This window comes from Diaporthe batatas, assembly GCF_019321695.1.
Source record: "Diaporthe batatas strain CRI 302-4 chromosome Unknown Contig00018, whole genome shotgun sequence".
NCBI classification, from domain to species: Eukaryota; Fungi; Ascomycota; class Sordariomycetes; order Diaporthales; family Diaporthaceae; genus Diaporthe; species Diaporthe batatas.
In genome coordinates, this window is record NW_025408565.1 from 1 (window position 1) to 12,500 (window position 12,500).

At 28.2% G+C, this 12,500-nt stretch overlaps 2 protein-coding genes across 2 annotated transcripts; one reads left to right on the forward strand and one right to left on the reverse strand.

Annotated features, from left to right (window-relative positions):
• Nucleotides 1-490: 490 nt before the first annotated feature.
• On the forward strand, nt 491-1,527 carry KVR01_012209 (uncharacterized protein; the record flags this gene model as incomplete). Its single annotated transcript, XM_044793834.1, is given in 2 exon segments — nt 491-519; nt 534-1,527. The coding sequence occupies 2 exon segments, from the start codon at nt 491-493 to the stop codon at nt 1,525-1,527; spliced, it is 1,023 nt and encodes a 340-aa protein (XP_044638787.1).
• Nucleotides 1,528-6,795: 5,268 nt separating this feature from the next.
• Nucleotides 6,796-8,586, reverse strand: KVR01_012224 (uncharacterized protein). Its single transcript, XM_044791661.1, has 2 exons — nt 7,235-8,586; nt 6,796-7,166 (listed from the first exon to the last, which is right to left on the reverse strand). The coding sequence occupies exons 1-2, from the start codon at nt 8,483-8,485 to the stop codon at nt 6,870-6,872; spliced, it is 1,548 nt and encodes a 515-aa protein (XP_044638802.1). The 5' UTR covers nt 8,486-8,586; the 3' UTR covers nt 6,796-6,869.
• Nucleotides 8,587-12,500: the final 3,914 nt, after the last annotated feature.

Sequence of the window (12,500 nt, forward strand, 5' to 3'; positions counted from 1 at the left end):
TCTACTTTTATTAACATTTTATACTTCCTTTTTTTCTTTTATTATTTAATATAAATAATTTAATATTTAAATTAATATTACTTATCTTATAATTTTTTCACTTATTTATTACCTATTATTTATTTTTTACTTAAAATATAATATTTTTAAAATACCCGCGTGTAATAATAAGAATAAATACTATTTTAATAATAATAAGAGGCCCACCCTACTTTATATTATTAACGCGTGCTTTAAAATTAAATAACACGAGCCGCTAACACCCTTTAACAATGGTTAATGTTATAAGTATTTTAAGGTATCCCGCCTAAGCGACCCGATAATCCTAGCTGAAATACTGCGCCCAAGTGAGATTTGGAAACCACGAGATAACTTTACCCCATGGGCCTAGGTACAGTACCCAGGCATAACACCGACTTACATAAAATCCCACCCGGGACTATTACTAAGAGATATCTCAGACACCGCCCAAGGAAAACGACGCCTTACCATGACAGGACGCCACGCTGCCTCAAAATCGTCCGCCAAATCAGGGTACGTGACGGCGCTCACGCCCAGGTCGTGCAGTGCACTGTAGAGGGCATACAGGGCCAGCTTGTTGCCAAGATCTTCGACCCGCTCTACAGGTGGGAAGGCATGGATTGGGACATTGGCTGGTCACCCGTGGGCCTCACCGAGTCCGAATGGTCTCGTGAGGCTGCCGCCTACACGAGGATTGAGGAGATGATCAAGAAGCAAGGTTTCGACGGCAGGTGCACTCCGCGCTTCGAGGGCTGCTGGTCCTTCGACGTCCCCTACGAGCTGGAGCTGGTCAGCAACAGCGCTGCCGGCACCGCCACCAGAGGAAAACAACAGCAAAAGTCGTCGGACGAGGCTCTGCGTCGCACCATTAAGGTAACACGCAACGTGCGCCTGCTCCTGATGGAGTACATCCCGGGCGACAGCATATTGCAGCTACTTGAGACGCGCGAATATAAGAAGATCCCGACAGAGGTTCGCATGGACCTGGTAGCACAGGCTGCTGAGGCCGAAAGTGCCCTACGGCATATCCGTGTATCCCACGGTGATCCGGCCTCGCGGAACGTTGTTGTTGTTTGCACGAAAAAAGAACACCATCATTCTTCCTTCTCGGCCTCCTCCTCTCACTCGGGAAATGGCGAAGAAGGGGCCGGAAATGAACATAGACGGCGAGAACAAGGCGTTCAGGAGTGCCAGTGGCGTGTGGTGTGGGTCGACTTTGGCAATTCCATCGTGCTGGACCTACCCAACGCCAAATACAACATCAATGGCAGGCTTCCTCCCGCCGGGGGGCTGCCGCCTAACCCGATAAACATGTGCCGCGGGTGGTGGCCGGTCATGGACCTCTGCCTAGACGACGACATCAACTGGATCGACGAGCATCTTGACAATTTTGAGGCGAGGCGGAAATGGATGGAGGCGAGGTGGGGTGAGGGGAGTGCAAGTGCCCGCCGGTATCAGCCGGTGGAGTACGATAAATTGGCGCCCGAATGGAGGAACGAGAAGTAGGATGGCGGCTCGACAGATTCGAGCTGCGACATGAGGAGGGCCCGCGGCTTTTAGCTTTCGCCATGGGCATGTTTCCCGCTATGATTGATAATCACCACTCGGTTAGCAGGACAGGACAGGCAGATTTCGACCCGTACCTGTGATAGAAAAAGGACTGACTCCCCTCACCAGTAGATCTTGGTGGAAGAGGGGGCACGAAACATACGGTGTGGTCTCTTTAGGGTGTAATCACAAAGGAAAGTTAGTATGGTGTGAGCCCCTATAAAGTAACCTTCTCGCTAAGCCCCTTATATATGTAATTATTTCTTTTTAGGTATTAACCTAAAAGTTATTTATTAGAAATTAAGGTTATTACTATTTTTTTTATTAAGTAATTTAATTAAGTAAGGAGAAGTTTATATTATTATTATTATAATTATAAGTTATTATTTTTAATTATAAATAAATTAATTATACTATTATTAATTAAAAGTATATACTTTTTAATTATTATAATAACCTTTAAATTCTTTATTAATTAAGTTATTTATAGTATTAAAAATAGTATTTCCCTATTAAATATATTTATATAAATTCTTTTAATAATAAAGACTTTTTAACTTTATTAAATTTATTAATTAAGTTTATTATTAGTTAAAATTAATATTAACTATATTTTTAATTAAAGTAGACTTATAGAAATAAAAGATTATATTATTAATTATAAAAGGATTTATAAGTAAATAATAATATACTTTAAACTTATATATAATATTAACTTTAATAATTTAAAAGGTATTATTTAAATTTATATAGTTATAAATAAAATAATTTAATAAATTAATTATAATAAAACTTATATAAAAGAAGTTTATTAGCACCTTATTAAAAGAATAGCCTTTTAATTATAAATAGTTAAGTTATTTAAAATAAAATATAATATTAAAAAAGTAATATAAATAATTTATAATATTTTTAATATATTTTAATATATTATATAATAAAAATTAATAAAGTTAAAAGTTTAAAGGAAAACTTTATATTAATAATTAATTATTAATTAAATATAAATTAACTTTTAAATATAAAGTTTAAAAATAAAATAGTTTATAAAAATATCTTAAAAAAGTTATACTAAATAAAGAGATTAATATTTTATTATAAAAGAAGTCTCTTAATAATTATATTATAATTAATAAAAGAAAAAGTTTAGTAATAAATTAATTTATAAGTATTACTATACTTAATTAAAGGATTTTAATAATTTAAATTAAGCCTTAAAAGTTAGTAATATATTATTATTTTCTATTAAAACTTTAATTTTTTCTAACTATTTAATAAGCTTAAAAACTAGTAATACTTTAAGTAATAATATACTAATTATAGCTATTTAATTAAATAAGCCTATAAAAATTAATATAATTATAGCTATTTTTAAAGATTTATAAGCTTACTATAAAGTAAAAATAGTTAACTAAACCTTTATAATAATAAAATAATAATTACTTATTTATTTAAGTTTATAATAAACTTTTAACTATTATAATATAAAATAATATAAGGAAGTAGTTAAGAATAACCTAATAGTAACTTAAACTTAAAAAGTTAATAATAGTTAAAAAGTAAATAATATTAATTAAGTTAAAAGGGTTAATAAGTTATAAATATACTTAGTAATATAATAGTAGTTAAAAACTTTTAATTACTTTAAGGGCTATATTAAATATTTTTATTTAACTTTATAAATTATATTCTATTAAAATTTAAAATATATATTTTATAATTTATTCTTTATTTTATATAACCTATTAATAATTAAATTTTATCTCTCCTTATATTAAAATATATTAAAATATTACTTAAAATATAATAAATTTTAATATTTTTAATTATAATTAATAAAGTATTTAACTCTCTTAATAAATTTAAATTTTAAGTATTAAAACTTTTATATCTCTAATTAATTAATAAAATTAAAATTTAAATTAATATATATAAATAAAAACTTAATTAATAAATTTAAAACTTTTTAATATTAAAATACTTTATTTTAACTAAAAGTATTAAATTTTAATACCTTTTATAAAAGATACTTAAAAGTTAAGCTTTAAATACTTAATTAATAACTCTTTAATACTTAACTAATAAATTACTAGAATTTCCTATTAAAACTACTACTTTTCCTTAATTAATACTATTATAATACCTTTTATAATAATTTAATTATATTTTTATAGTAATTACTTTCCTTAATACCTTAAGTTTTATTTAATAAACTATTTACTTTACTTTATAGTAATAAGTTTATAAAATAATTTATTAAAAGCTCTTTTAATATCTTTTAAAACCTTATCTTTCTATTTATTTAAAGTTAATTAAAAGTTTTATAATATTATATAAATATAAATAAATTTAATTTATATTTTAATATTATATTTAAGTATAAAGATTTAAATAATCTTTTATTTTTTTAATAACTTAAATATTTACTTTATTATAATATAAAGATAAGTATAATAAAGGTTATATAATTTCTTTATATTATATAGTTTTTACTTTTTTTAATTTTAAAAATAATATTATATTAATATAAATAATATTAAAATACTTTTTAAAGCTTCAATTCTATATTTATTAGATAAAATCTATTTAAAAACTTTAAAACTCTTTTTATAACTATATTAAAAGTATATAATTACTTATTAAACCTTTATTACTAGTTAATATATATATAAATAATTTATTACTTTTTATTATAATAAAATATTTTATAATACTATCCTTTTTAATTTTTTATTTAATTTATTTATTTATAAAATATAAGCTATAATATATATATTATTAATTATACTAATATATTTATTAAAATATATATTTTTTTAAAGTTTATATTATTTATTAAGTTACTTTATTAACTTAAAGTATATAACTTTTTATATAAAATATAAAAATACTTTAAATAGTTTTTATAATTTTATTAATAATTAATTAATATAAAAGAATTAATAAATATAATTCTATTATACTTTATTATATATATATATTTAAAGAAATATTATTAATTATAATATTACTATTAATTACTTTATATTATTAAGGGTTATATATTTTTAATTAAATAAAAGTTTTTAAAGGTTAGCTTTAATATTTAAAATATATTATAAAAATATATTTTACTTTTATATAAAAGATATTTACTAACTTATTTATAATCTTTAATTTAATTTTATTATTTTATTATTAATATTAATAATAATAAAAGTAAATAATAAAATTTAAATTTTATATTAATTATTAAAGTTAAAAATATTAATTATTAAAGTAATAATTATTAAAAGTATATTTATTAAATTTAATTATTAAATATTATAACTATAAAAGCTATATTAATAAAAATTAATATATTATACTAATTTTATAAAATTAATTTATAAATTAATAAAAATATTAATTTAATAATAAAATATATATAAATCTTTTAAAGTAATTATAGTTTATAATAAAGTAAGAAATATATATTAAAGCTTAATATAAATTAATATAAATAGAAAATTCTACTTATAAGTAAAATCTATTATTAAATTAAAAATAAAAGTCTTATTAAAACTATATCCTTATTAAAATATAACTTATTTAATTACTATACTATACTAACTTTCTTTTATAATTATACTTTTAAGTATTTTAGTGGAGTTAGAGTAATGTTTAGAGATATAAGGTGTAGAACAGTCTATCTTTAACTAATATTACATTATATATGTATAGCGGGAACTAGGTCTAGCTTTTTTAAATATAGCGTGTTTATTTCTAGAAATCTTTTATTATATAAGGAGACCTTTAACATCCTTTAAAATAAACTTCCGGCTTACACACCGGTTAGCCGGCAATAAGAATTTATAAGTAATCTCTTAATTAGAACACTTATAGTTAGTATTATTAGTATTTACTTTTAGTGAAATTATATAAAGTGTTTAGAAATATTTTAATAAGATATAAGTTATATTATATAATATTATAAAGTTTTATAATAATTAGAAATTAAAGTTTTTAAAATATAAAAAAGAGATTAAATATTTTTATATTTATTTTTAATTATTATATATTTATTTCTTATTAAATTAACTTTTAATTAATTAAAATATTAAATATATAAATTATAAATACTTTAATAAATATATTTTTAATATTTTAAAAGAAATATAATATAAATTAATTTTTAAAATATAAATTATATTTATTAATTTAATATATATTTTTATTATATAAATTATTTATATTTTTAAATTTTATTATTAAATTAAAAGTAAATAGTTAAAGTTTTAAAAGAATAAAATATAATATATTTTAAAACTTAATTTAATTAAATTTATTATATAAATTTTTTTAATAAATTTATAATTATTTATAATATTATTTATTATTTAAAAATTTATTTTATATTAATATATTAAATAATATTAAATTAATTTATATTATTTTATTAAAAATTAAAATATTATAAATTATAAATTAATTTAATATTAATAAATAATTTAAAATATTAACTTTATTATATATATATTAAATTTATTATATATTTTAAATAAATATAAGTTAATTATAATATAAAATAAAATAATTATTTTTAATTAAAGTTTTAATTTTATTTATATAAATATTTATTTATTAACTTTAATATATTATAAATAAAATTATTTAAAAGTTATTTAATTTATTATATTATTTAATTAAAATATAATTTTAAATAAAGTAATTATATTTTATTATTTAAATTTATTATTTTAATAATTTATTTTATTATAAATAAATAAAGAAATAACTATTAATAATTAAAATATATAATTTTATAAAATAAATTTTATTTTAAAAAGTTATTAATATTTAAAATAATTAATATATTTTATAAATAAATTAAATAATTATAAATTTAAATTTAAATAATATAAAGTTTTAATTTTTAAAATATAAAGAATTATTAAATTAAAGAAAGATTAAAATTAAATTAAATTAAATTAAATTTTAATATAATAAAATAATTAATTAAAAATTAATTAAAAATTATAATTATAAATATTTTAACTTTACATTTAATAAAAATATTTTTATTATATATATTATAATTTATTTCTTTTTATTTCTATTAATAATTTTTAAAAGAAATATTATATAAAATACTTTTTAATTAAAATAAAATATATTAAATAATTAAATTAAATATATTTTTAAATATTTTTATATTTATATAAATTAAACTTTAAATAAATAAATATATATATAATAAATATAATATTATATAATACTTTTATATATTTATAACTACTTTAAAATATATAATAATTATAATTTTAACTAATCTATTAAACTTAGGCCGCTCTCTTAACTAAGAAAGTGTTTGGAGTAAAGGTTCCATTAGGATCAGCGATCTTCCTAGCTTTCATTAACCTCTCGTACTGAGTCCGGTCATCGTAATAGAACCCCCATGCCTCATCGAGGTCGAAGTTTCCATACGATCCCCACAGCACACGTCGGTCCTGCTTGCTGAAGATGCCCTTGGGCCCGATGGCCTGCACATCGTTTGTGTGCGCCCATGCCTCGGCGGCGGCCTTCTTAGATGGCTTGTGAAAGTTGTCGATGGTGAAACAAAAAGTCGAGTCCCGCCACTGCCGCGGATTGTAAGCTCATGTTGTTTGTGTAAAACAGCAACATTGAGACGGGATGGTCTACTCACGCTGAACGACGTCCCGTTATCGGCATTCGTTCTGAACCGCGAGTGCTTGCCACCAAAGCACTGCAGCTGCGCCGAGAGCCACTGGCCGTTCCCGACTGGCCGAACGACCTCGTCCATCCTCCCGACCACCCAGTCGACCCAGCCGTTGGTGCTCAGCTCCGTCGAGGTGGTCAGATACGTCCGCTTGACGTAGGGCAGGTCGAACTCCCTGGTATTTCGGAAGATCCAGTCGGCCGTCAGCTCCGACATGGGCTTCTCCTCCACGCCCGTCTGGAACCAGCAGCCCGTGCGCAGGCGCTCGAAGAAGCCCATGTCGGGCCTGTCGTCCTTGGTGAAGGGGACAAACTGCGCGTACACAACGATCATGCGCGGCCACACGGGATTGCCGTCCTCGCCGAAGATCTCGGGGTGCGCTTCCTCCATCTTGTTGTCTAGCCCGCCCATGAGGCCCAGGATGTCAAACGACGAGCTCAGCACGCTGATGCACAGGTCGTAGTTGCGCGGGAAGTCCTCGTCGTCGTTCATCTCGGCCAGCACCTGCAACAGCTGCCGCAGCTTCTTGGTGTCGTACAGGTGGAGCGCCTTGAGCCCCCGCGAGCCGGGGTAGTCGGCGTCACGGTGAACCTCGACGGTGAAATGCGTCAGCACCCCCAGGTTCCCCGGGCTGCCACCCAGCCACGCGTAGAAGAGCTCCGGGTCCCCCGCCCGCGTTACCTCCCTCTCCTCACCGGCGTGGTCGACCACCTCGAGCGACCGGATGTGGTCCCCAAACAGCCCGAAGCTGCGGCCCAGCTGCCCGTACCCGCCCGTCTGGGCGTGTCCGCCCACGTGCACGGCCGTGCATTGCCCGTGAGGCACGAAGGCCTTGTGGGACCCCAGGAAGGCGTTGAACCTGCCCAGGCTCCAGCTCACGCTGGCGCGGACGTAGCTGTTGTCGTCTTTCTCGAAGTAGGCCAGGTCTTCGGGCCCCTGGAAGGTGGTGCGAAGGTCGAGCAGGATATTATCCTTGCTCGTGGACGAGGCGCCGCTGTACTGGTGGCCACCTGTGCGGATGGCGATGGCCTTCTTCTGGGCCCTGGCGAAGAGCACTGCGAGCTTGATGTCCTGTTTGCTCTCGGGCTGGATGATCAGGCCCGGCTGCATATCATGGTCAACGCCGTAAGTTGTCGTGGCGTACTGGTACTGCCACTCGGGGTACTCCTTTGTCCCGAGGGCAAACTGCTTCCCTGTCACACCTTCTATTGTCGCCATTGTATTACAGCAAAGTTGAGATGTCTTTGCTGGGAACACCCTTTGCCATGTTCGAGCCAGCTTTGTGAGCCACTCTGTTATATACTGTAGAGGGATCCTGCAAAATTACATCAGACGCCGACCGGCGACACCGTAGAGGCTAATCCTATTCGTATAAGAAAAATTGTTTGCTGACAGCTGAGAGTGGCACGACAGCTTCTTGACTGGGGGGTTACAGGATCCATAGCGGGCACAGTCACATGTAGGTACCTAGGTATCGGACCCATGCCCTGATCTGGCGGTCTAGCCATGGAATCCATACTCGTACGCTGTTCAATTAGATATTTTCTGGCATGTGATGAGGCTGTACCAGTTGGCGGTGGCCGGTCAGTCCGGGGCGGTGCGCCTCGTGCGTGTGCAGGCTGTTGTCAGCTGAGATAAGACAATTCCGTGTTATTTCATTGTTGCACTTCTCTCAGCTGGGACGGGGCCGCTTGCTTGTCATCGAGGACACGAATTACTCGGTGGCCTATCTAAGGCCCTGAATGCAGTTAAAAAATATCAGCACACAATGTCTCCTCGTGCCTTCGATGACGAGCTTTCCCGTTTGGGCTAGAAAATTCATGGCCGAGTTTCTCTTGTCGTGACCCCGTGCGGATTGACAGAGATGTTGTGCTTGGACTGCGTCGGGGGCAAAATGTAATCGCACTTCCTAATAGAGAAGAAGTGGTTCGACCAGGCACCTCACGTGAGTATGTGGTTTCGCTTCTTTTCCGTATACGTCCGAGGACATACATGGCGCCTTCATGAGGTGGTAAGCACTCAAGACCTCACGTGCGTATGGACGGCCTTTCAGCTGCTTACAGGCCGAGTATCACCTCGATTCTTGATTGGCCAGCGACTTTATATCTTGGTTCTGTTCTGCCCATCGTCAGCGTACCTAGGTAAGTAGCGGCTTGGGGTAAATCGTTTTCAGGCTGCAGCTGACGTTGCAGTGAGATTGCAGCTTGGTTTACACACGTTGGCTACCAGATTCAGGCATCTTGAGCAGCATGTAATATTTGTGAATAAGAATTTAAACCACATTGTGGCCCGTCTCAGATTAGCTGAAATGAAGCAACACATGGCTGCAGGAATGTTAAAGGGCTGCCCCCAGTATATACGAGTGCACGTCAAGGAAGGCTACCTCGGACCGAGGTGAATGAGGTCAGTGGCACATATATGATCTTGATATCTATGGCTTAGTTTCATGACAGTCGTTGCATTCAAACTGGCGCTGCACTGAGTGGAGTAGTGATTAACTTGAGCAATGTAATAAGGCCTCGTTGCAAAGATCAAACTCATGCCTTGCCTGGAAAGAATTCAGCAAGCAGAGACGTTGAATTTTGATTGACACTTCCGTCAGGGTTCTGTCCTTGGATCTGCTGTGGTTTCCCGATCGACCAGGATTTTCGGTTCGTTAGCTTCTCAAGCTCTACGCATCACGCCTGGGATGACGTCCCAAAGCATGTGTGGGTGGCTCCTGCTCAAGCTGCCTAAAAGCCCGGCAGGGAACGCACCGCTTCTACTTTGACTTATATTCCCGTTTATACGCAGCCAGCATCCGCTCACCCAGCCTCTTATGGTCGCTTACCTATCTCTTTTGAGAGGTAGTAACCCGGAATTATACAACCAACGCCCCCGCCGCCAATAACGAACCCTGTATCTTAAATCAGGGCCAAGAGAAATGTACATCTTAACCTCAAAGATAGCAAGCAAGGATTTCCCTCGCGGCACATCGTCGGGGACTGTGAGAACCATCTCGGTGAGGAGAAAGAGCCTGTGTGCCGGCACAGAAACGGAGAACAGATTCGCATTCCAGCCAGTAGCCTGAGAGCCAGCGCTTTGCGGAAGATGCTGGACATTGTTGCGGTGTCAGCTGCGAATATTGTTTAGTCTGGTCTTTTCACGCCCGGCCAACGTTTCATTTTATCGTATGGCTGGCCTCAGACATGCGTATATTTTGCAATCCGGGGAGCAATCCGGGGAGCACTCCTTCGCTAAGTCCATATCGGTCCTCCTCCAAGAACTTTAGTTGTGAGGAACGGCCCGTGATCGACGGCCAACCCTGACTTACTGCTGGTGGAGAATTCCATATTATATGTCTCGGAAGCTTGAATATGCCATATATCACTATTGTAGTTCGTCCTGCCTACCATTCCTTTATGTCAGGACATGTCCAGTCAATTTCGGTTTTATGCCATTAAATGTCACGAGCTTTGTCGGGTATCCGCTACGCGACCACAGTAAATTAAAAATAAAAAGTCTTTAAAAATATTTAAAATAATAAATTAAATAAATTAAGTAAATTAAATAAATTAAATAAATTAAATAAATTAAATAAATTAAATAAATTAAATAAATTAAGTAAATTAAATAAATTAAGTAAATTAAATAAATTAAGTAAATTAAATAAATTAAATAAATTAAATAAATTAAATAAATTAAATAAATTAAATAAATTAAATAAATTAAAGTTAAAATTTAAAAATATTAAAATTATTTAAATTTATTATATTATATTATTATTATAAAATATAAAACTTTAAATATTATTATAAAATTATAATAACTTTTAAATATAAAGTTAAAAGATTTATAATTATAATTTTTAATTAATTTTATTTAATTATTTTATTATATTATAACTTAATTTAACTTTATTTAAACCTTTTAAATCTTTTAATATTTTTTCTTTAAAAGTTAAAATTTAAAAAAGCTTTTAATTTTAAGTTTAAAATTTTTATAAATCTTAATTTCCTTTAAATTAAACTTATAATTTTTAATTTATTTTAAAATATATTAATTATTTTAAATATTATTAACTTTTTTAAAATAAAATTTATTTTTATATAATTATATATTTAATTATTAATAATTATATTTTCTTTTATTTATAATAAAATTATTAAAACTATAAACTTAAATACTTTATATAATAATAAAGTATAATTACTTTATTTAAAAGTTATTTTTAATTTAATAAATTAATTAAATAACTAATTTTAAATAGTTTTATTTATAATATAATAAAGTTAATAAATAAGCATTTATTTAAATAAAGTTAAAACTTTAATTAAAAATAATAACTTTATTTTTATTTATTTTAATTAATTTAAAAATTTAAATTATATAATAACTTTATATATAATATTTAATAATATTAAAATTAAATAGTTTATAATTTATAATAATTTAATTTTTAATAAATTAATAATAATAATTTAAATAAATATAATTTAATATATTAATATAAAAATTTTTTAATAATAAATAATATTATAAATAATTATAAAATTATTATAAAAGCTTTATATAATAAATTTAATTAAATTAATTTAAAAATTTATTATATTTTATTTTAAAACTTTAATTATTTACTTTTAATTAAATAATAAATTAAAAATATAAATAATTTATAATTAAATATTTTAAAATTAAAAATATAATTTATTTTTATATAAAATATATTTTATTTTATATTTTAAATTAAATTAATAATATAATTCTTTTAAATAATACTTAATATTATATATAAAAATTTAAATTATTTAAAATAAATAATAAAAGTTAATATTTATTTATTTAACTTTAATATTTATTTATTTAATAATTTCTATAAATTTATTTAATATTTATTTTCTTAATAATTTTTATATTTATAAATACTTTTAAATTAATATTAAAAATATTATAATATAATTTTTTAAATTTTAATATTTTAAATATAAATCTTTTTAATATTATTTTTAATATACTTTTAATATACTTTTAATATACTTTTAATATACTTTTAATATACTTTTAATATTTTTTAAATATTTTTTAAACTTTTAAACTATATATATTTAAATATTAATAAATTATTAAAAATAAAAGCTTAAAATATTAAAAGTTAAAAAATATTAAAAGTTAAAAATATATAATTTATTTTTATTCTTTTAATATTTATTTTTTTAATTATTAATTATTTAATATTTAATTAATATTTTAATAT

What these genes read in the sequence shown, in the direction of transcription:
- KVR01_012224 (XM_044791661.1), bottom strand. Translation starts at nt 8,485, where the DNA reads ATGGCGACAATAGAAGGTGTGACAGGGAAGCAGTTTGCCCTCGGGACA. An exon ending in ATAACGGGACGTCGTTCAGC is followed by an intron (nt 7,167 to 7,234) that starts GTGAGTAGACCA and finishes AATCCGCGGCAG; the next exon opens with TGGCGGGACTCGACTTTTTG.